General features: G+C 27.4%; 2 protein-coding genes and 2 pseudogenes across 2 annotated transcripts; 2 read left to right on the top strand and 2 right to left on the bottom strand.

Annotated features, from left to right (window-relative positions):
* Positions 1–2,968: 2,968 nt before the first annotated feature.
* Positions 2,969–4,123, bottom strand: LOC126554375 (uncharacterized; annotated as a pseudogene).
* A 3,825-nt stretch (positions 4,124–7,948) lies between these two features.
* LOC114126701 (putative nuclease HARBI1) lies at positions 7,949–10,129 on the top strand. Its single transcript, XM_050209449.1, has 6 exons — positions 7,949–8,167; positions 8,238–8,463; positions 8,548–8,727; positions 9,065–9,439; positions 9,492–9,553; positions 9,842–10,129. Exons 1-6 carry the CDS (start codon positions 7,949–7,951, stop codon positions 10,127–10,129), a joined length of 1,350 nt encoding a protein of 449 aa, XP_050065406.1.
* A 1,077-nt stretch (positions 10,130–11,206) lies between these two features.
* On the bottom strand, positions 11,207–12,823 carry LOC126554371 (uncharacterized). The gene is made up of 3 exons (XM_050209447.1): positions 12,733–12,823; positions 12,501–12,644; positions 11,207–11,853 (listed from the first exon to the last, which is right to left on the bottom strand). Exons 1-3 carry the CDS (start codon positions 12,821–12,823, stop codon positions 11,207–11,209), a joined length of 882 nt encoding a protein of 293 aa, XP_050065404.1.
* Positions 12,824–23,151: 10,328 nt separating this feature from the next.
* Positions 23,152–23,612, top strand: LOC126554365 (uncharacterized; annotated as a pseudogene).
* The last annotated feature ends 620 nt before the right edge of the window (positions 23,613–24,232 follow it).

Genomic DNA, 24,232 nt, shown 5'->3' with positions numbered 1-24,232 from the left:
ATTTTATCAAATATATTTTTATTAATTTTAAAGCATGAAAAGCTTCTTTTTTTAACAATTGTCTAAATAATTTTTAATTTTTTGAAAAACTAAAATATAATTTTGAATAATTTAAAAAAAGTTCAACCTAAATTCACGATGAATTTTTATGAGCATCTGGTTGACAAAATTCGTCAAACACGTAAAACTTTAATTTGCTAGTTAAAAATGTACACAATTTTAAATTTTATTACTAAATATTGAAATTTTAAAATAAGGTTCGTCATAAGTAGTTCATACTAAAATATCAAAAAAAAAAAAAAAAATAAAAGATGAATGACAGTCTCAAATAAAAATCATATTTCGTATACAACAATTTTATATACTTTAATTCAAATTTAACTCATTTATTATAATGATCCTCTTGAACCCTAATGTGCGGTGGAGTGATTAACACCTTACCTTGCCAACATTTTTTTTTATACCACAATAAATATAATTCTTATTCTTATCAGCTATAATTTTTAAAAATTATATAAAAATAATTTCTTTATCAATATAGAAAAAAATTAAGTTTTTCTGAAACGTATAACATTATTTAATCATTGATTACCATTATATAGTATCACTAATCTTCATTTATCAATTGTCGTTTGTTTTAGATATAAGCTTGTAGCAGTTATTAATTACATTGGAAGCAGCTCAATAAATTCGGTCGGTCATTATGTCACATTCTGCAAAAGGATTAAAAGGCATTGGGAATGTCATAATAATTTATACAAAAACAAGCAAAGAATAAATCCCCAATCGAAACATGTAAAACCCCATATACTGTTTTATGTATTAGACAGAACATAGAATTTTATAAAATTTAGTTTTTATAAATGCTCATAATTTTGTTTTAGCTTTTAGAGAAGGGTTCTAAAAGGATTTTTATGTTTATACAAAAGGATTAAATAATTAACTTTGACACTTTGTCTTATTTATAATATCACCTAACGTCCTAACAGTCATACCTTTACAATACTTTAGTGCATAATAGTGTAGTCACTGTAGTGTATTCCAACTTCATAATATTAAATAGGATTTGGTTAAATATGTTTTAAATTCAGTTACAAATGATTATAAATTTATGAGGGACCTCTCATTTCAGATTAATCGAGAGTATACGAAGATCAAAAAATGTAGGAACGTTGATAACAAAAAACTCAATTGATTACTTATATAACCCGTTCAATACATATTAAAATTCTATGTCATAATTAATTATTTTGTTTATGTATTTATTTATGAAAACTAAAGAGTCGTTATCGAATTGTTTGTTTGCCAGTAACAATAAAAATAAACCACAAAGATAAATAAATTGGAAGAATATCGTTATTCATTACTGGTACAATTCATATCACAGCGGCGTTGGGTATTTAGATATGACTACAATTTTTACTATTTATTCAAAAATTACATGAGTACCCTCTAGCTAATAATACATACGAATACCATTTAAAAAAAAAAGTTTTTTCCAGATTCACAGATTATAACTATTTTGTAGCTGCGTATGTTGCAATTATATACCAATATAGGTATTGTTATGAATTTTAATGCACACAATATTGCCAATGTTGAGAATATGCTTTACTGTTTTTTATTTAAATAATAATTAAATAATAATAATACAAACACCAATTTCATACAACTATAACTTGGTATATATTATTAAGTATTTACCTACCTATTTTAAAATTATTAAAAAAATAACTAATTATTAACTTAAATGTACATACTAATAATATAATACTGTAAATTGTAATGATTCTATTATATAGTAACTCTGTTCAGTGTTCACAAGTGAATGCTCTTAGATTTTCACTTTATCGATTACTGGATGGAAAGAGGTACGTATAATTATCCATCACATCGTTCGTCATCGAAAACTAAACTAGTTTGTGACAAAATTGTATTTTATTAGTTTGTTGTAAATAAAAGTTTATCCTTTTTTTTTGGAATTTTTGGAGCACTCCCCAATTTTGCTCCTGAATGTTTTTACTGTTTGAATATAGCAGAACTTTAAAATGTCATTCCCACTAAAATAATGTCCAATCAAATTTAATATTATTCGAACAATTTCCAATTAATAAGTTTATGATACCGTTGTATATTATAGATATTTTCCAACTTAATACGAGGGTCAAAAGCAATTTTCTATGGTTAGGAGGCATAAGTCTGGAAAGGGTATAACTCTGATACGGTGAGGTTACAAATTAAAAAAAGTCGGTTACAAATAGTTACAAATTAAGCTTAACGAGTTACAAATATTTTGGAGTCGATTAAGTTGATTGGGGGGGCTAGCCCCTCTTTGAGAAACTAGTTATAACTCTGATACGGTGAGGTTACAAATTTAAAAAAGTCGGTTACAAATGGTTACAAATTAAGCTCAACGAGTTACAAATATTTTGGAGTCGATTAAGTTGATTGGGGGGGCTAGCCCCTTATTTTGGAAAGGGTATAACTCTGATACGGTGAGGTTACAAATTTAAAAAAGTCGGTTACAAATAGTTACAAATTAAGCTTAACGAGTTACAAATATTTTGGAGTTGATTAAGTTGATTGGGGGGGCTAGCCCCTCTTTGAGAAATTAATTATAACTCTGATACAGTGAGGTTACAAATTTTATAAAGTCGGTTACAAATAGTTACAAATTAAAAGGTAAATTTTAAAATTAATTTCAATCGATTTGGTTAAATTGGGGGGGCCAGCGTGAAGTTGGCCCCTCATTGAGAAACCAATTATAACTTCTGAACAATGAAGTTACAAATTTTAAAAAGGTGGTTACAAACAGTTACAAATTGAAAAAGTCAGGTTACAATTATTTTGAATGTTTTTTAGGGTGGTGGGGGGGCTAACTTCACATACGTAATATATATTGAATATTTATTAAATTTGTTTGTCTAATGGCATTTACCGTTTGCTTGATTATTAGTAATACTTTGTACTAAGTTATGTTTGCGTTTACCACTTTTTTTTTATTTTTATTCAAAAGAGAATTTCTTCCTGCAGTACTCTTTTCTGTAGGTGGTCTACCAGCACCAATCCGATGATTACCTTTATATGTTACTTTTCTTCTAGCCACAGATGTTGGTTGTACTCGAATATTTCTTCCTCATTTAGAACTAATAATTTTACCAAACAATTACCTAACATACTATATAATTTTTTCATAAAAACATTAATCTTACCTTGAAGAATTATTTATTATAAAATCTACAGCTTGAGATGTTGTATCAATGTTTTTATTTTTTTTGTAAAAGCTGATAAATATTTTATTGATGTTTCAGATACATCTTGTTGTAGTAATTCACCAAGTCTATTAATTGAATTAGTAAAATCTTCCCATTTCTCTGTGAATTTGTCATTTAATGACTGATTATTATTATTTTGAGATATTGAAAGTCTAATATTTGGATCGTTTTCAATATCATCATCTTGTAAGTTATTTGAAAAATTATTGTAACATAACTGCAAGTTTATTTTTTCTGTAGTTGTCTTCAAATTTTTTTTTTCCATAATGGAAGTTTGTGGTGTTGGCAACTCATTCAGATCCTATAAAGTAGTGTTTGAAAAAAATTAATATTTAAAATAAATTAAAAATATAAAATGAAGTACCTCAAAAAATTGTTTTGGAGGGCAATCTTTGATTCCCAGAGCTAAAAGGCAAGTTTGTACCTTTCATTTGAATCAGTTACTGGGCTATTTGGAAATTCAATATCATAATAAACCCTCCCTGTTTGCCACTGTAACAACTACACCATCCAATAATGGTATTTACATCATAAGTCTTTTTGCTATCTTTAGAGCTTGGAACTTTGTATAAAAATTCATCTATCTGTAATATAGGATTCGGGTCAACTGATTTCATTTTTGTCAGTTGTAATTCATAGTCTCTTTGATTCTTCCTATTGTAAGCAAAATCTAACAAACGATTAATAAAGTATTTATCCCAAATTATTGAAATAAACTCAACCAACGCAACAACATTGTATGCTTTAGTACGTTCTAAAATAATTTCTTTCAGAATTCTAATTGTTGCCTCTGAATAATTGTTGGTTTGATTATTACGAGTTATAAGATTTTCATTTCTATAACTCATTGACCATTCCTGACTTCTTTTAAATTTTCATTAAAGCGATCTTTGAATAATTGATTTCCTTCTAAATGATTAATTTCATTAACTACATTTTGAAAATCTTCATGGTTCTTAGCATATACAGCCTAAAAATTGAATTCTTTAATATAAATATAAATTATAAATAATTATTAAATACTTTTCTAAAAAGTTAGTTACTACTAGAAGACATCAACCATCGCCATTCGGCTTGTAAAAAATGAAATATACAGAGAATCTGAGTGGTTTGAGGCCAAATTTCTTGAATTGCCTTTTTTTCAGCCATGGAATCGTCTGTCATCATAATTTTTGGAAACTAAATTATGTAAGAAGATAAAATGTTCAGTAGGTGTGTATAAAAAAAAATTATGACAACATTTTTAATATTTAATGATTTTATTCATTGTTTTTTAAACCTACTATAAATCATAATTAAAAATTAGTAACCTACCCCATGAGTGATATCAATAAGGGCTAATCTTTTAAGTATATAAATAACTTTTTTCTTCACTAATATAGTTTTAAAGAATTAGTTAAAGTTAAACCATAGAATAATATTTTGAGAAAAAAAGTTTTTTGTTATAATATTATATAGGTACCTTGTACCTACCTAGTTAAAGAGTTAGTTTTTATTCTCTACCTTTTAGTTATCATGCTATAAGTGTTTTTAAATATGATAAAATCTGATTGAAGATATATTATTAAATTCATTATACATTAATACATAATATGTTATTTTCAATTTATTTATTGTTGAATAATGTACTCAATTATAATTTATAATTTATAAATTTAGATTATAACAACAAATATAAGATTTTTTAATTTTTTAAACATATTTTATAATTTATATGCCTATTAAAATAAATGATTAAGTGGAATAAAAAAATTGAGATAAGTGTATAATAACTATAACTGGTATTATTTAGTATAAATATGTACATATTAGAATAAATATGTATAAAATAAATAATGTTGCTTAGAATATACAATAAATAATTAATTACCGTTAATCCATTGAAACATAAGGGAAAATTATCCATTAGCATTTTAAATCCCTTTTCATAGGCCATAGCCGTTTGTCGCTTATGAACTAAAACCCCAATTGGCACTGCACCTCCCTTTGTAGCTGTTAAGAGAACAGTAATAGATGCCATGGACACATCACAGCTAGAAGTTGAATCCATAAATATGATTTCAGAACTATTTTTCAGTTGTTGTGCTCTTTCGTTTAATGGTGTTACAACAAGGACTACCCATGGATCTGTTTTATCTATTACAACATGTATGCCTATAAAGTTTATAAATATTGACAAGAAATTAGAAAGTATAAACTACTTAAGTTTGATGAATTATTAATTCATAAAATGCCTAGTATATAATATTACCTTAAGTAGTATTATTATCTTATTTTTTTATTATTTGAACAACACTAATGAATTAAATATATTAAACAGTCGACATTATATTATAAAAAAATATGTTTCATTAGTCTTGTAATGAAAATGTTCAATATATTTGTATGTTTCAAAGTAGTTTAGTAGGTACTTTTTAAACATGTATTGTAAATTAATATTTTTTTATATTAATAATAATATTATCTACAGATAGTATTAAAAATGCAACGCATTTGAAAAAAAATATTGAGTAATAATCTCTTCAGGTACTATTTATAAAATATAAAAGTATACAAATCATTTATGGACAATTTTTTTCATAGAAACTGACTTAAAAAATATAATTTAAAAAAGAACCATTAATCTAATAATAATATTTCCATGTGTTTAAATTCCTTATTTAAATACCAAATAAAATAAGATTAAACCTATTACACGTTACATATTATAGTATATAAATATTAAATATATTATAATATGTAAAATACATTTTCAAAATATGTTATAAATAAATAATGTGAGACAATGTTATTATACTATCTAGTTATGATACTGAGCCATTTTTATATATTCAAGAATAATAGGTACCTTGGTTTAAATAATCTGGGATTTTTTCTTCTAATCTCTCAAAAGGTTCCTTAAAACTTCCATAGTTTTCTTCCAAATATTTATGCCACAGTCTATATATAGTCCAAGGTCTTGGGTTCAATGCACCATTAGCCAATGAAACTACATAATTTGGAAGAGTACGAAGTCTAGATATATTCTGTTTCATTGCTTGACTAGGAGAAAGTCCATCAGCAAAATATTTTAGAAAAACAGATTTTACTTCTGGATCAATAAATAATCGCTTTAAAGCATCAGTACTACCACAGTTATGGCTATGAAAAGGATTAATTTTAATAACAGTGTTTAGAGGAGGGTCTCTTTTTAAGTATTTATCATTTTTCTTAGATCCTTTTGTCACAATTTTTATCAAAATATCAATAAATGCATCACATTTTTGGTTTTTTTTACTGTTTTCCACTTTTCTATGTGAACTAAAACTGCACACCCATTTGTTATGCATTACAAACCTATAAAAGTCAATACATTGTATAATGTATGATGACATAAAATAAAAAAATTAGGCACTATGAATTTTTTACTTTTAGCCCTTCAAATTAGATTTTCATATCCCATTAGACAAAATAAGAAAAATAGTTTAGAAAAGTGAAAGATTTGACTTTTGAAGTAATTTCACTACTCCAAAGATGATGACAAACAAAAAAAAAAATATAATTTAAAAATAATATTCATTCATCATTCCACTCAGGATGAATAATTTAATATTATAGTGATTTTTTTTTTACCTATAGGTATTAGGTACTTATAGGAAATAAATTAATTTCAACACTCAAATTGGTTATATCCTTACTTAACTATATACTAATTACTAGGTAATAAAAATTAACAACTTCAATTGAATTGAAATAAATTATACTTTTAATTTCATAAATAAAATATACTTACTGAATTTTATTTCCTTTATTCAACCTATTACCTTGTATCCAATAACTATCATCAAATTTTCCAAATTCCCTAATAAAACTTTTAGCATCATCTTTATCATCCATATATGTACGTAATGTCAATACATTTTTAGAAGATAGACATTCCGAGACAATTAACATAAATGTGGAGCCTTCAAAATACTCTAATAATGATTTTGTGTATAATATGTCCTATTCAATACATAATATGACAGTATGACAATTATACATTTATACATTTAGGTAGTAAAATATTTGAATTACCATTATTACTAGTTTAACAATTTGTAGGATTCTTCGTTATTTATAAATACTAACTACCTATATAAAATAGTTTGTAATGTTGTATAACAAATAGGTAATAATAAGTATTAATTACAAATTAATTACAATATATAAGAAAAAAAGCGTAACGTTAAAAAGTACCTAGTAAGACCACAGATATATCTGTGAGTAAGACGTACTTATTATCATTAATCGTGTAGATAAAAGTAATCTAAATATATCTTATAAATAATTAAAATTATTATTATTATTGTTATTATTATAATAGGTATAAGTTAATTAGGGGTACTTCCAAAATTCATCAATGATGGAAACGCTGTTTGGTGGTAGTTGGATACCGAAATATCTAGATTGCGTTGAATTACGGAACATGATAATGTGATTGCAACATTTTTGCCGTGTTATCATCTTATCAATATTGATAAAATATTTTAAATATATATATTCTAATACATTTCGGCATTTCGCTTTATAAATCATTAGTCAATTTAAATTGAATTTATTTATGTTTGACAATTCATAATTATAATTATTTAATTAATAATTAAAGTATGAGTTTTAATGACTCAATTATTTGTGGGAGCATACAATGCGTTATGAGTTTGAGAAGAGTGAACATTGAGTCGAATATACTAACAAAGTCGTCGGAAGTAGATGAACTATTTATCCTAAAATGTCTCTCAAAGTTTCATAAAACTAGAGCACTCAGTGATTTTAAGGAGAGGCAAAAAATTAAAAATTATGTGGCAACTGTTTACAGACAGACTCCAGCAGAATTTAAGTTTCACTTTCGCTTGTTACCATCAACATTTGAAGTAAGTACCTACCTAATATTTACTCTCTAACTTAATGTATCTAATTTTTTATTCATTTTTATTATATTAGTTTTTGCTAATGCAATTACCACCAGCTGAAACATTTTTAGGGCGAACCCCTATTGCGAATGATCGTCGTTTGCTCTTAACATTATGGGTTTTAGCCAATGAAAAAGAGACTTTTAGATCAGTGGCTGAACGGTTTGGGGTAAGTGAATCAAGCGCTCACAGAATTTTCACTTCAACCGTTGATGCTATTCACAATATTCGTCACAAATACATAGTTTGGCCTCAAGGTACATTATGTCAATTACACTCTAATCTAATTTTAATTGAACTCTCCCATAACTCACCAAACTACATAATATTAATATTTTTAGGAGGTGAAAGAGTGCGTAATTCCCTAGGGTTTCAAAATTTGAGAAATATTCCTTTTCCTGGTGCTTTTGCTGCAATTAATTGCACTCATATTCGTATCAGTGGTAATATAAAAGATAATAGCTATCTTAATCGGAATAGATACCATAGTGTAAATCTACAAGCAGTTTGTAATTTTGAAGGTAACTATTAATTAAAAGAATACAACATTTGAAGTCAGGTAAAGATATATTTTATGGAAAAATTGCAGTGCCTGTGACTGATTGTAAAATCAGTACATTTCTCATTAAGTTTGGAATCTAATAATAGGATTATTCATGATATATATTATAATATAATTATAATTATAATAATAATAATAATAATAATTATAATTTAGTTTAGTTTAAGGGCTGTTTTTACAATGTCCGGTTAACGCTAACAAACTGATTGCAAATTTTATTACCGGCAGAATTCGGTCGGTTAACTTTAACTGGACATTGTAAGAAGGTCCCTAAATAGTCTTTTTTTCTGTTCTAGGAATGTTTATTGATGCTTTTGTAGGATTCCCTGGATCCTGTCATGATGCATATGTGTTTTCAAATAGTCCATTATATCAGGCTTTAGAAGACAACCCTAGATTACTTTTACCTAATGAGCATTATATATTAGGTGATTCTGCATATCCACTTACAAAGTATTTGATGAAACCCTATCGTCGTTCTATACTAATGCCACCAGAACAAAAGTTTTTTAATACAGTTCTTTCTTCTTCAAGAACTTGTATTGAGCAAGCATTTGGAGGTTTAAAAGGACGTTTTAGACGTTTGAAAGGAATTGAATCAACTGATATTACATTAGTTTCTAAAACTACAGTGGCATGTTGTATTCTACACAACTTATGCGTTAAACAAGGTAAAATATTATATGTACTGTCAGCTTGGTTGGTCAATCATGGTTTTTTTAGGGGAGGATATTGAAGAATATGTTGAAGTCGAAGATTGTTATGATTCAAATGAACGAGAAGCTGTTGATTATAATCAAATAGAAGAAGAAACGTGTCGTGATGATATATGTAGAAGTTTATATAATACAATTTAATTTTAATATTATTAAGAATCGGTTTTAATTATTTTTCTCAATTATTTTATTATGAAATTACATAGTTGGTAAATTTGAAAGAAACAAATTCCACTGTTAAAAATAAATATTCTAAATTATTTAATGGTTTGGGTGTTGGTGTACTCAATAATCATTTATAAATATACTATTAATTCATTTGAAATTTGTAATACATATAATTTAATTGAGTTATAGGTAGGAGGTCTGGATTGTTCATTACAGTTTAAATCTGTGGAATGTTATGATCTTGTTCTTGACACATGGAGACCAGTTTCAGAAATGTCTGTATGTCGCAATGGTGTTGATGTAGGAGTCATGGACGGTGTTATGTATGCTATTGGCGGCTATGATGGAACAGTGCATATTAAAAGTCTTGAGGTTCATAGACCAAGTGATGGAGTTTGGTATTCTGTAGCTACAACCCAATCACCAACACTTGGACCATTGAGACATTGTCAAAACGTAGAATTTATGGTGGAGTAGTCGTTCAAAGATAACTACATTATGAATAATCAACTAACAGAATGGTCTCATTGTTGGTAGTAATATGAAGATATTTAGTTTGGAATTTATAATGAAACTTATATTGTTCTATACATTTTTGTTGTTTTAATTGTTTGAATAAAATGTTTTTTTATAATTTAAACTGATTATTTACAAATTAAATAAATAAGCTATAAAATTAATTATATTGCAGTATATTAGTAAAAACTAAAATCATATGTGATTTACTATTTACATTATACCTTTTAAATTCCCTGTGTAGTGATGTATTTATTGATTTTTCAATGATTCCTTTTTTTTAAGGGTTTATGGGTAAAATTAAAAATAAAATAAAATGTTAAAATGAAATTTCTAAAATTATAAGTATTAAAAACATAATTGAGATTTTTATGAATGAATATAATAATATTAGAATAACTAACGTTTACTGCTTTATAAATCAGACTTAGATTTATTAAAAACTAAATAAAAATAAAATACATAATATAACTGATAGGGTAATTAATATCATTTCTAAAATTATAAGTATTAAAAACATAATTGAGATTTTTATGAATGAATATAATAATATTAGAATAACTAACGTTTACTGCTTTATAAATCAGACTTAGATTTATTAAAAACTAAATAAAAATAAAATACATCATATAACTGTTAGGGTAATTAATATCATTTCTAAAATTATATATATTAAAAACATAATTGAGATTAGTATGAATGAATATAATAATATTAGAATAACTAACGTTTACTGCTTTATAAATCAGACTTAGATTTATTAAAAACTAAATAAAAATAAAATACATCATATAACTGTTAGGGTAATTAATATCATTTCTAAAATTATATATATTAAAAACATAATTGAGATTAGTATGAATCAACATAATAATAATAGAATTGAGATCTTGTGAATCAGACTTTTGATTTAGATAATCTAAATAAAAATTAAAATACACGTTTACTACTTTATAAATCAGACTTATGATTTAGAAAATTTAAATAAAAATAAAATATATACAATAACTAATAGGGTAATTGTTCAAACTAAGAAAATCATATGTTGCTTGCTTTATCAGCCATAGTATTGAGAGCTTGAGACATTGTGCACAATGCATCTACCTCTCTTTCTTTGAGGTGCAATAGTTTTTTTTGAATTTCGTTTTGATATTCAATTTCTTTCTTCTTCAAATTTATATAATCAGCCATACCATACCCAGTCTTTAATCTTTTATAATTTTCTTGCCTAGTTTCTCTAACTGTAATATTATTATTTGTTATATTATCAGATTGACCAGGAGATTTATCAAGTGTATTATCAAGGGATTCTAAATGGTGATCATCTTCATTAGAAGTATAAGATGAATTTAGTGTACTAATTAAGGTACTTGGAGGAGGCCGTACATTTGGTTTTTTTCCAAATTGTTCATCAAGAACATCATAGTATTCCCAGGTGACACTGTCTCTTCCTGATAAATGTGATTTCTTTACGTTAGCTTTGTAGGTAACCCAGAGATTTCTCCATTTGGAATCACATTTATCGGCACTGACAGGTGCATAGTTTGGAAAAGATGTATTTAACTTTTCAGCAACTTTCGTCCATAATACATTTTTTTTGAATTTGTTCCCTTGAAAGGAAGTGTCCATTTCAATTCGTGTTTCAATGAGCAAAGTCACAAGATTTTTGTTCCATATAAATGCATCTGAAAAATAAATTAGGATATTTATTTTTGTAAGTTTAATACCTTTCTGAGGTAATAATATGCTATATCTGTACGCCAACTTTGGTTTATATATTAAGATAAATGCCATAGTGGAATTAAGTATTAAAACTAAGTAGATAACTTAACATTAATATTTATAATATTTATAAATAATGTAAATGTTCTAAAATTATATATAAAAAAATGTTAATTTTATAACAATCAATTTATAATTAATCATATAATACTATAATGAGTATCTTTGTCATTAATTTATTCAATTCTTAAATTGTTTTTTAACTAAACTTACATACAACCCCTCATAACAGACTATCATTGGGGCAAATAGGGGAGGGGCTAAGGAGGGCTTATCCCAACCAGAAATCTAGGACATACAATTTTAAAATGCAATATTATTGTAATTTGTAAGGATCTGCTTGCCTTTAATATATTCAACCCCCCCCCCTCCCCATCTAATTTAAAATTGCGCTTATGGAGGCTATGCTTATTAAGGAGCTGAAAGTCTTTTAATTTTTATAATTTATTATCAACTATGTATATCTCATTCTAAAGCTAAAAACAATCAATGGTATAATAAACTGTGAGGTTTTAAGTGCTTATAAGTGATATTAGTGATTTTAATTTACCTTTAGTGTTATCGACAAAAGAATGTTCGTCGTCCTGGACAATGCTTGGTGAATTAGTACACCTTACTGGACTTTCTTCAACATTGATCCCATTACTAATTAAAATGTTAACATCCATCATAATATTTTGTTGGATACCATCATCTAATAAAATATTAAAAGCTATATAAATTTGAATTCATAAATATATTTATTGATGTAAGATTGTAAGAACATGAAAAAGTATACTTGCCATTTTCTACATTACACAGTATTTTGAGCTTATCTGCAGACCACACACGTCCAACTCCTTCATATTGAACGAAACCAATGAATTTCAGCATTTTCAGATATGATATAAATAAAATTAATTACGTAGTTTATTATTAATCAATAGTAAATTTATAGTTATTAGTTAATAATTTAATTAATTGACAACAATACTATAAAATACAAATTCAAAAATAAAACAAATCCTTAAGAGATCGACTGAAAAAAAATATTCTGTTATCATAATACTGTCTACTGATAATAAATATCAATCAGAGAAATCAATAAAATTTTACATTGGATCCGATTGAAATCTTGTTGGTAACGCTGAATTTTGGAACAAGATCCAACTATAAAACATTTTTCAATTGTTGTGTTTTGGAACGCATATTATCATTTTGATTGAACAACGCTGAGTTTTGGAAGTTAGTTCGTAAATAATATCATTAATGGTGATAATAAAATAATAATTAATAATAATAATAATAATAGCGGCAATTCAAATTGGACCAATCAGAGGAACCCGGTTCTGAGTGTACCTACATTTGCAAAATACGCAAGCCGGTAATTATTGAATTCAATAAAACAATTTTCTGACTAGGTGCAATTTGAATATGATTATTTTAATAATACAATTTTTTAAATTTTAGAAAACTACAACAAAGGACCTGAGAGAGGTCCTCAATAAACGCAAGAGCAAATTAGTAAGTTTTTTTTTAATACTTAAATATCACTATGCACATATCGAATATTTAAATATAATAATATTTATACTAAGTTCTGTTAATTATAATCAAACCAATGTCTTCAATTAATTTTTTTATCAGTGGAATATCCAAGAGAAAAGTTCAAACTTTAGGAAATATTAAATTACTCTATAGTTAATTAAATAATAGGTATATGATAGTGCAATTATTGATATTGCAATTTAATTGAAATCATGGGCGCCCATTGGGGGGGCAAGATAGGGCACTTGCCCACCTGGTCAAAAAATATTATGGACTTGTAGCTCAATAAATATTACCATAATATTATTATTATCTTTATTAACTGACATTTGAGAATTTTTTTATTTTGACACCCCCCCCCCCCCTAAAATGTTACCTATGGACGCCCATGATTGAAATAACTAAAATGGCTCACTTTTGGTTTTCATAACCACACAATATCAAAATACATTCCACTACATTCAGACTCTCAAATATTTGCAACCAAACATTAAATGTGTATTTATTAAGGATTTTTTTTGTAATGTAACTAAACAACCACCCTCTCTCCCAAAAAAATTCCGAATATCACTGATGTTCATAAAAAAAAAAAAAAAAATAGGATTTTTCGATTTTTTTGAGAAATTTTTTTTAAAGTGTCGATAAAAAATTGTTGGACGACCAAAGTTTTGAAATTTAATACAAGGTTCCTTATGAGTTGTTTTTATTGTAGCTAAAAAAAATTAAAAATCGTTAGTTACAATTTTTTTTATAAGTTTTATAAGTTCAAATTTTTACGAAATCTGTCGAAAACGGGAAAATTTGCAAGTAATTTTGAAGTTGAAAAATCATAAAGTTTTTTGTGTTCATAACTAAGGATTAAAATTATAACACTAAGTTTTCCATAAGTTTTCCTTCAAGTAGCTATAGAAAAAATTCATAACATCATTATAGGAAAAATTTTATGTGCGTTTGAATTTGAAATTTTTACGAAATAGCGTAACGACAACGATTTATCCCAAACGATTTTAAATATTTGTTATTATTCAAAAAGTATAAGTCATAGATACTTGAAAATTTTACCAGTTATTAAGATTCGCGTTTTCTTTACGTGATTTAATTTTCAAAATATTTTGACTTTTTTTGAGCTATTTATAGACAACTGAAATTTTCAAGTTTTCTGAAAATTGTTTTTTTATGTGTCGATAAAATTTTTTTGGCCATATCAAAATACTTGAAAATTTTATATAAAGTTCCTCATATGTTATTCTTATAGTGATTAAAAAATTATAAGAATACATAGGCACAATTTTTTTTTATTAGCATTTGAAGTTCAAATTTTGACGAAAATTCGTCAAAATTATGAATATTTGCAAATTATTTTGTAGGTATAATTCATAAAAATGTTTGTATAAGTAGCTAAGAGTTGAAAATTAAATACAAGATTTTTTATAAGTTAAGCTTACAATAATTATAAAAGAACTTAAATTTTGGTGTATTCAGGCCATTAAAACATAAACCACCTTTTTCATTAACCACTGGAAATTATATCCTAGGCTGTCAGCTTTGTCAAATCATCTTCGTTCAGAATCGTTTTTCGTATACAATGATACCTATCATTGCATTCAAATTTAACCTACCCTAATCCGAAATCAACCCCACCCCCTAATGTACAGCAGAACGGTACCCACTTGCCCATCTTTTTTTTTTATTTATTCAATTTCACTACCAGTCTAGACATTTAGTTAAATTATTTTAAGAAATTAAAAAATACAACGATATTTTCTATTAATTATTAGGTACTACAGTCGGGAGCACGAAAAATGAGCGCTGCCCGTCATGTTCCAAGCGGCAGTTTTTGTAAAGTGGTTATCAAACTATTAAACCCGGCTAGGTTAGCCCGACAGCGCAGCGTGATAGTACAATGCTGAGAACCAATGCCTACAGCAGTGGGTACTAACAACGGGTCGCGGGGGCCATCGCTCATTTTTCGTGCTCCCGACTATAATTAATTTATATTTTATATAAAAAAAAACCATTAGTGATGGTAGTGAAATTATATAAAAATGTAATTTAATAAAATGCCTGATTTGACTATATGCCTATCATATAAACACTATTCATAAAACTATAGTAAATACAAAATGTTATCTAATTCTGTTGTAGAACAAAGCAGACAATCAAATGGAGGTGGAGGAGGACCGTCAACTAATAAGTTTTGAATAAAAAAAAAAAAAAAAAAATCGTTTTAGTTTTTTTTACATCCTACCTATCTATCTACATTCATCATGGATCATTAAAAAAAAAAAAAATTCTACCTATAAAAATTACAAAATGTTATAGTACCTGTTCTTATTATACGTTGACTAGTTGGTTGTGAATGAGTTTCTGGTTGAAGCAGGCAGATATGTTAGCCAGCATCACGTATGCAGACATGCACCAATAAATAAGTACACTTTTTTAAATCTGCTTCCTCAGGGTTATAGGACCTAAAAATGTAGGTGAATTATGTTAATTAGTAAGTCAAAGACAAATGTGTCAAAAATTGTAACTCTCAATGTATACCAATAAAGTTCTCACCGAAAAGTGTATAACATTGTTAATAATACTTATCTATACATTGTGCTATTTCAATTATTGCATTGAAATATCTAGTCCATAGTAAAGTTGCCCATAATCACATCAGTTGGAGTTGGACATTTATAATTTATTGGCCAAAATATATTTTATTTCGACAAAACAATTTCAATGAAAAAAAAATAATAATAATAAAATAAAAAAATCACACATGCAGGCTACAATTAATATTCCATTCACAACCAGATTACCAGAAACCACTATTAAACAAATTTAAATTTAAAAAGTAAACATACCTTGACGAAATGAGAGGTATTATAGGTTATTATATAAATATAATATAATATTATAAGTCTATACCATTACAATTAACTAAATTTTTTGATTTTTGATAATCACAATGTAGGTACACTATATAAATAATTTGAGCATAGCGACTGTCAGTGAAATATTCAAATATCACGTACCTACCTATAATGTATAAACTATAAATGTATAATAATATAACATTATTTTCGAAAATTTTAAATTACATATTGGTACCACTGTATAGATTATAATGTTCAAACCATGAAGATTAGAGATAAGGAGACCAAACTCCTATGAGCCGCCCGTTTATAAAGTGGCCCGACAAAAGTCGCACGGTTATTCTGCCACCAGGAGCACGTCGTTAGATTAGAGGGCTACATTTTACAATTATAGCATGTAGACATGTAGTATTATTATACTATATATGATAGGAATTATGTATGTTTTTCGAATTAAACATGATTTATTATTCCTTGCAAATAATTTATTACTTTATGATTTAGATCAGATCTAAAACATATATACAGAATTAGGGGGATCCTATTGGTTAAAATTGGTTCAATAATAAAAAACAAATGTATTATTATAATTAGCTATTAAACACATGGACATAGATGATTTCCATATGATTATTTATTATTGAATTCATCAAAATATTAAATTTATAAATAGACAATATATACAATGATAAGGTTTCAAATAATTTGTATTATTATTTTGTATTTGTTTGGTTATTTAAATATAATAATTATACATAAAACCAGAGTAATTTGTATTTTTTATTTTTTTTACCTAAACATTAAAAATGGTTAAGTGCTGTTTAAGTACCAGGGTGTATAATGGTTATGCTTTAGATGTCAAACAACAAAAATCAATTGAATTAAAAAATAAAAGTTTAGTTAAGTAAAAAAAAAAACAAAATATCTTAACTTTATTTATGAATAATAATTTTCTTATTTAATTATTTGTTACATATGTTATTTAGAATACAGAGCTTTTAGCAAGATGGCATAGAGCTATACCATTTTTCATTAAACTCGTAGTCATTATAGAATATTTTGAATTTTAAACTTTCATAAATACTACGCAAATATTCATAATTTTGACGAATTTTCGTCAAAATTTGAACTTCAAATGCTAATAAAAAAAAATTGTGCCTATGTATTCTTATAATTTTTTAATCACTATAAGAATAACTTATGAGGAACTTTGTATTACATTTTCAAGTATTAGTTAAACAAATTTTATCGACACTTATTTGTAATGGAGTAATAAATGTAATACCTATAAATTATAATAATAATTAGAAAAAAAGGGTATAACTAATAAGTAATAATTATATAGAAACAGCATACCCTACTCTTTCCCTACAACACTATACTTTTTTTTAAAATAGATCAAACCTAAATAATATACTATTTTAATACACACTTACCTACTGGTTTGTGATACGATTTTTGATTCTATTATACGTAGAATAAACTTGACAGTATCTTTGTTCAAACGAAACCTATTCAAAAACTCATCATCTCTCCATACTTTAAAATGATCAGGTCGCTTACGAATAATTTTAGCACGCCTAGGGAAAGCTACAAGTTCCGCTAAATGCTCAAAATCATCGATTGCTTCATCACTTTCTTCGGTATCGGAATAGTCGTCATCAAAATCCATATAGTCTTGTGCATCCGCCATCCATAGTTAAAAAAAAGTAATATGTAAAATATATAATATTATATCGAAAACCATAGACAAGAAAACCGAAAACAAAATTAAATAATTTTGTTCGCGGCACAGTGTAGATGGTTTTTTTGAAAAATAATCAAGAATGATAATGATATCAAAATAATCACAAAAAAACAAAAATTAACAACCAATCAGATACTTTAACGGTTCATCACATTTTGTAACCAGCCGATATCGTTTGGTAAGCGTAACCGGTAACTGACGGTCAATTACAGAGTGGACCGGAATTTGTAATACTGGTTATTTCATCTTACAGACCGTTAAACACTGATCAGAGTATAACTCATGATTGTAATACTGGCCCTAAGTGTCCAGTTACTAGATGGGAAAAGACGACGGGACACTGATTCCTTATCTGTGTGTCTCGTGCGAACGCTTCTATAAATATCTATATATATTTTTAATCGCCCAATTCTTTACAGACAATAGTCGCCGGCGACAAAGTGTCTAGTGTACAAGAGCTCTAAATTACGTAAGAAATATGATAATAATATGGTGACATCGCGTATTTACTATTTATAATTCGTGTTCACACCATCCATTTTTGTTTTGTGTTTGTTATTACTATAGTCAATCAAACTAGCAAAATATATTATAATTATTTTCATTACACCAGAACTAAACACCAAGCATTGTTCCGGTTGTCATGCGAGCCACTCCAACCTGTACCTATGTAATTTAGGAATTACCTATAAATGTTATGCTTTATTAAAGCTATATTATAGCTTCTGTTTCTACTGATAATTTAGAACGTGTATTGGGCTCAGTCTTATGTGATTTATTATTATATTTAAATATTATTAGTAGTAGGTGTAAAATGAGAGTTCTAGACCTCTTCCCCCTTAAATTTACATGTAAAAGGATAGGCATGGCCTGTATAGGCAACAACTACACAGCTCCTCCCAAACTTGTATTAATTACTCAATATAGGCAACCTGCAACACGCATAAACCCAACACCATCACCAGATCCTACACGTAACCGGCATATATTTTATACCTTCTCCTTCAAACCCCCTACCTTTTGAAGAAAAATAATATATATAATATTCTGATTTCGACTAAATATAACACCTGACCATCAAATATTTTTCCCCTTCCCAATCAATTATATTTCTTCCCCTTTTATTTACACACACACATAACATATTTACCATTACATACATACTAAACGCAGTACACACACATATTACATAAGTAATCTTACATCACACACACACACGCACACATACGTCATACATATGTACATACACAACAACCAAACATATTATATATAGTTAACATATCGATACCTATTTTATTCATTTACGAATAAGCACCTAGCTAAATCATACGTTATGTATAGGAATGTTTCACACACACATAACAGCTTCACATACATTAAACCTTTTCAAACATACATTGTCCATAACAAACCCATAATGAAGGATGTGGTATCCCTGTCACCAAGTCCGTTCCAAAAACAAACCTGTACAGACCTGCAGTCATATTCGAGTATTGTCGGTGAATAAAAAAGTAGTGCATGAAGCAAAATGAAATCAGTCCATGTACTACCCTTCAAGTGTCAAATCGTGTTAATTCAGAGTTCCTAAGTTCCTAACTATTTCATACTGTTATTTAAAGTACAATTTCTATAATTCATTACCCATATATTCGTTGAAGGGTACAGTCTTGTTTCGCGAGTTCGACTAGTGCTCTTCAGTTTTAAACATAATCATGATTTCGTGTAGTGTATGCGATAAAGCCTTTACATTGATCAAAAATCTACATAGACATGCCAAGTTACACGAATCACCCACTAAAATCGTATGCAGTATTTGCTCAGAAATATTCACGCGAAGAGATAACCTCATCATATGTAAAAAAGAAAAACATCATAAGAATTTTTTTTCACAATAAAAATTTACAAATTTATTAGATAAAATATTCATAATCAAATTAATAATAAATAATACTATTTTCAGGTTCAGATATTATAATCCAACAACAACCAATCATAACCAAGCGAGAAATTCAAGATTTTTTTTAAACCAGCTGAACAAATTTACGATTATGATGGTAAATATATTATTCATAACTTTATAATATATATAACATAGGTTCTTATTTTTTATTTTAAAAAAATAGAACAATTAATAAAATATACAAAGTTGTATAAAATCATGGAAAACATATAATAATTTAGATAAAATCCTGATAAATCCCATAATTATAGTTAATCTCGTTAAGATGATATATATATATATGTATATATGTTGAAAATGTTCATAAAATTGTTCAATAATTTTGATAAATTCATGCAGTAATATATTAATTGATAATATTTCCATACGATTATTATCATAACGCTATTAAAACATACATAAATAATTTTAATTTATTATACTTTTAAGTATAAACAGATATTTTAATAAATATATTTGATCATATTATACATAATATATAATAATAAAACATGAATACCTTATTTTTATGAAAAACATATACACATTTAATATATAATACCAATAAAAACATAAATAGGCATACTATTTATCTAAAGATCTTAATAAACCATTACGAACACCAGCCTATATTACTACCTACTTCATTTTATTTATGTATATTTTTAAAAATCGTATTTTCCATATGATAAACACATCACCAATATTTTATTTTTAAATTCTTTATTTTTCTTCAGGTATTTTTACTAAAAACGTTTATATTTCTAACAACAATTTATCTTTTCTTTCTCATTAAAAACTTTATAGATTTTCAAACTGTTACATGCATTTCCATAGTTTTTAGCAATACAATAGTATTTTTTTTTCAGTTCAATCTCGCAATGGTCATAAGCGCTCATATCATAAGGAAAATTCAAACGAAGCAGCAAATGCTAAAAAAGCACGTTTACTTCTTGTACAGTCTCCCGGCTTTATAGAAATTTCGTCTTCTGCAAATAGAAAAGTCGTATAGTATTACGCAAAAAATATCGAAAACATTCAAAACTATATTGAATTTTTTAATTAGTTTAATTTAAAGCTGGAAGCTACATACAATATTCCGAATGTTGATAATTCAATAGAGAACCGTTCATTTAAGACCTCAGCTAGACCAATTTTTTCCGAAACTGGTGTACGGGAAATTGTTGAAGAAGGTATTATAAAACTAATGGCTGAACAAGACGAATATTCTAGCAAGGGAAGTGGTTATACGCTACAGTGTATTGACGGAATATTATTAGGAGTTTATCAATATACGCCTATGAGCGCTTCATCTTATATTCCGTTACCGGACTTCATCGAAAAGAAAAAAGCTATAATCAACCCGCAAAACTCAGACCAACAGTGCTTCAAATGGGCTATATTAGCAAAACACGTTACAGGTTCAAATAAACAACGTATAGAAAATTATACAACGCACGAAGAAAAATATAATTTTTCCGGTCTCACGTTCCCGACAAAATTACATCAGGTTAACATTTTCGAAAAAAATAATCCTAACGTAACTGTCAATGTTTACGGACTCGAAAAACATTTTCAACCACCGCAAAAATTTCCAAAATATGAAGTGTTTCCACTGAAGGTGGTAGATGAAGAAAAAACAGATCATTTCGACTTGTTACTAATAACCGATGATGAAAATTCTCATTTTACCTACATCTCTAATTTTTCCCGACTTGTGCGATCACAGAAAACCCGACATAATGGACGTGCTGTATTTTGTAAACGGTGCTTTACATCGTTCGAACCTCTAAATATTAATAAATATGAATTAAATGAACGCATACGATTTGAGAAACACAAGTTAATATGCGGAACACACAAACCAATTTTACCTCGAATGCCTACCCCCGGATCGATGTTAGAATTCGACGCATGGAAAAAAACTCAACGACATCCGATAGTTATATATGCTGATTTTGAAGCACTACTAAGAAAATCCGATGAAAAATGTGGGAACAATACAAAAGCTATTCAAAAACGCGAGGCCATGATTTATGGTTTTATGGTTAAAGCAAATAACGACGTTTCCGCAGAACTGCTTGAACAATTTAATATTCCAACTTCACCTATAATTTTTTGTGGCAATGAAGATAATCAGAATGTGGGTGAACATTTTGTGAAGAGTATCGTTGAAATAGTTGAAAACATTGAAAAATTACTACAAACCAACATACCAATAACCTTTACTACAGAACAACAACAAGCACATAATTTATGTAAGACTTGTAATTAATGTAAAAACGGTTTCTCTGTGGGAAACCATAAAGTTGCTGATCACTGTCACTTATCGGGTAAATTCGACAAACATTGTGTAATACCTGCAACCTCAAGCTTCAAACACCAATTTTGTACCATGTTTTTTTCACAATTTATCGAATTATGATGTACATTTTATTGTAACTGAACTCGGTATCGATGTGAAAAGAATTTCTGTAATACCAAACAGTGAAGAAAAATTCATTTCATTTTCAAAACACGTTTCCAACAACTTTTCAATACGGTTCATCGACACATTAAGATTTATGGCTTCAAGTTTATCAACACTCTCGGAAAATTTATTAACACCAGGGTTCGAAAAGTTTTATTTTAATACCGCAGACTTGCCACTCGTTACTCGTAAAGGTGTTTACCCTTATGAGTATACGGATGGTTGGAACAAGCTGGAGCAAACCAATTTACCAGATAAAGCAGATTTCTACAGTACACTAACAGAATCAAATATACAAGAAGAAAATTATGAACATGCAAAAACTGTTTGGAGTCACTTTGGATGCAAGACTTTGGGTGAATACAGTGATCTATATCTGAAAATTGATGTTTTATTGCTGGCTTACGTGTTTGAGAACTTCAGAGACCTATGTTTAACCACATACTGTTTGGACCCATCTTTTTACTATACAGCACCAGGATTCTCCTTTGATTGTATGTTAAAATATACCAGAGTCAAATTAGAGTTACTCACAGAGTATGATATGCTGTTGATGATTGAAAAGGGTAATTATAATAATTATATATAAAAATGTACATATATATAATATATACATTTTTTATAGGTATTCGAGGCGGTTTGACACAAGCAAGTATGAGGTATGCTAAAGCTAATAATGAAAAGATCCCAGATTATGATCCAACAAAGCCCAAATCATGGTTAATTTATCAAGATTGTAAGTATACATATACATATATTTTAATTATTTTTTAATATTAATTATTTTTTTTAGGTAATAATCTGTACGGTTGGGCAATGTCACAACACATGCCCTATGGTGGTTTTAAGTGGTTGAACCTAAACTAGAAGGGCTGAATGATTTGAACGATACATCACCCATCGGACGGATATATGAAGTTGACATTACTTATCCGAAAGAACTCCACGATCAACACAACGACTTACCTTTCCTACCACAAAACGGTATCCCAGCTGGTTCAAAAGTTAAAAAACTCATGGCAATACTTCAGTCGAAAAAAAACTATATTATTCATTACCGAAACCTCCAACAAGCTATAGACAATGGACTCATAGTTGAAAAAGTAAATGTATAAATGTTTTTATTTTACATTTATAATATAATTATTTTTTATTATAGGTTCATAGAGTACTTCAGTTTAATCAATCGCCATGGCTGGCTCCATACATAGCACTAAACACAGAGATGCGAAAAAAAGCAGCAAATGACTTTGAGAAAGACTTTTTCAAACTTTTAAATAATGCGGTTTTTGGGAAAACCATGGAGTCTATGCGGAAAAGAATAAAAATGGAACTGGTGTCTAGTGATCGTCGTTTACAAAAACTGATAAATCAGTCAACATTCAAACACTGTACTACATACAATGAAACTCTAAATGCAGTTGCATTAGAAAACAAAATCATTGATTTTTGTAAGCCTTTAGGTAAACCTAACCTTTAGGTAAATTACATTTATTTTAAATTTTTTATTATTATATTAATATTTTAAATTTTTTATCAGGTTTTGCAGTGCTGGAAATTTCCAAGTATTTAATGTATGACTATCACTATAACGTAATGCAGAAACATTATGATGATAAAATTGAGCTCATGTATACAGATACAGGTAAATTATTATTATTATTAATTTATTATTTTAGTTTCATTGGTATACTTTTATTAATTTAATTTATTATTTTACATTCATTGGTGTACT

The sequence above is a fragment of the Aphis gossypii genome, unplaced genomic scaffold (assembly GCF_020184175.1).
Source record: "Aphis gossypii isolate Hap1 unplaced genomic scaffold, ASM2018417v2 Contig00478, whole genome shotgun sequence".
Classification (NCBI taxonomy): Eukaryota; Metazoa; Arthropoda; class Insecta; order Hemiptera; family Aphididae; genus Aphis; species Aphis gossypii.
The sequence above is the reverse complement of the archived record's forward strand: the minus strand, read 5'-3'. Positions and strand labels throughout refer to the sequence as shown.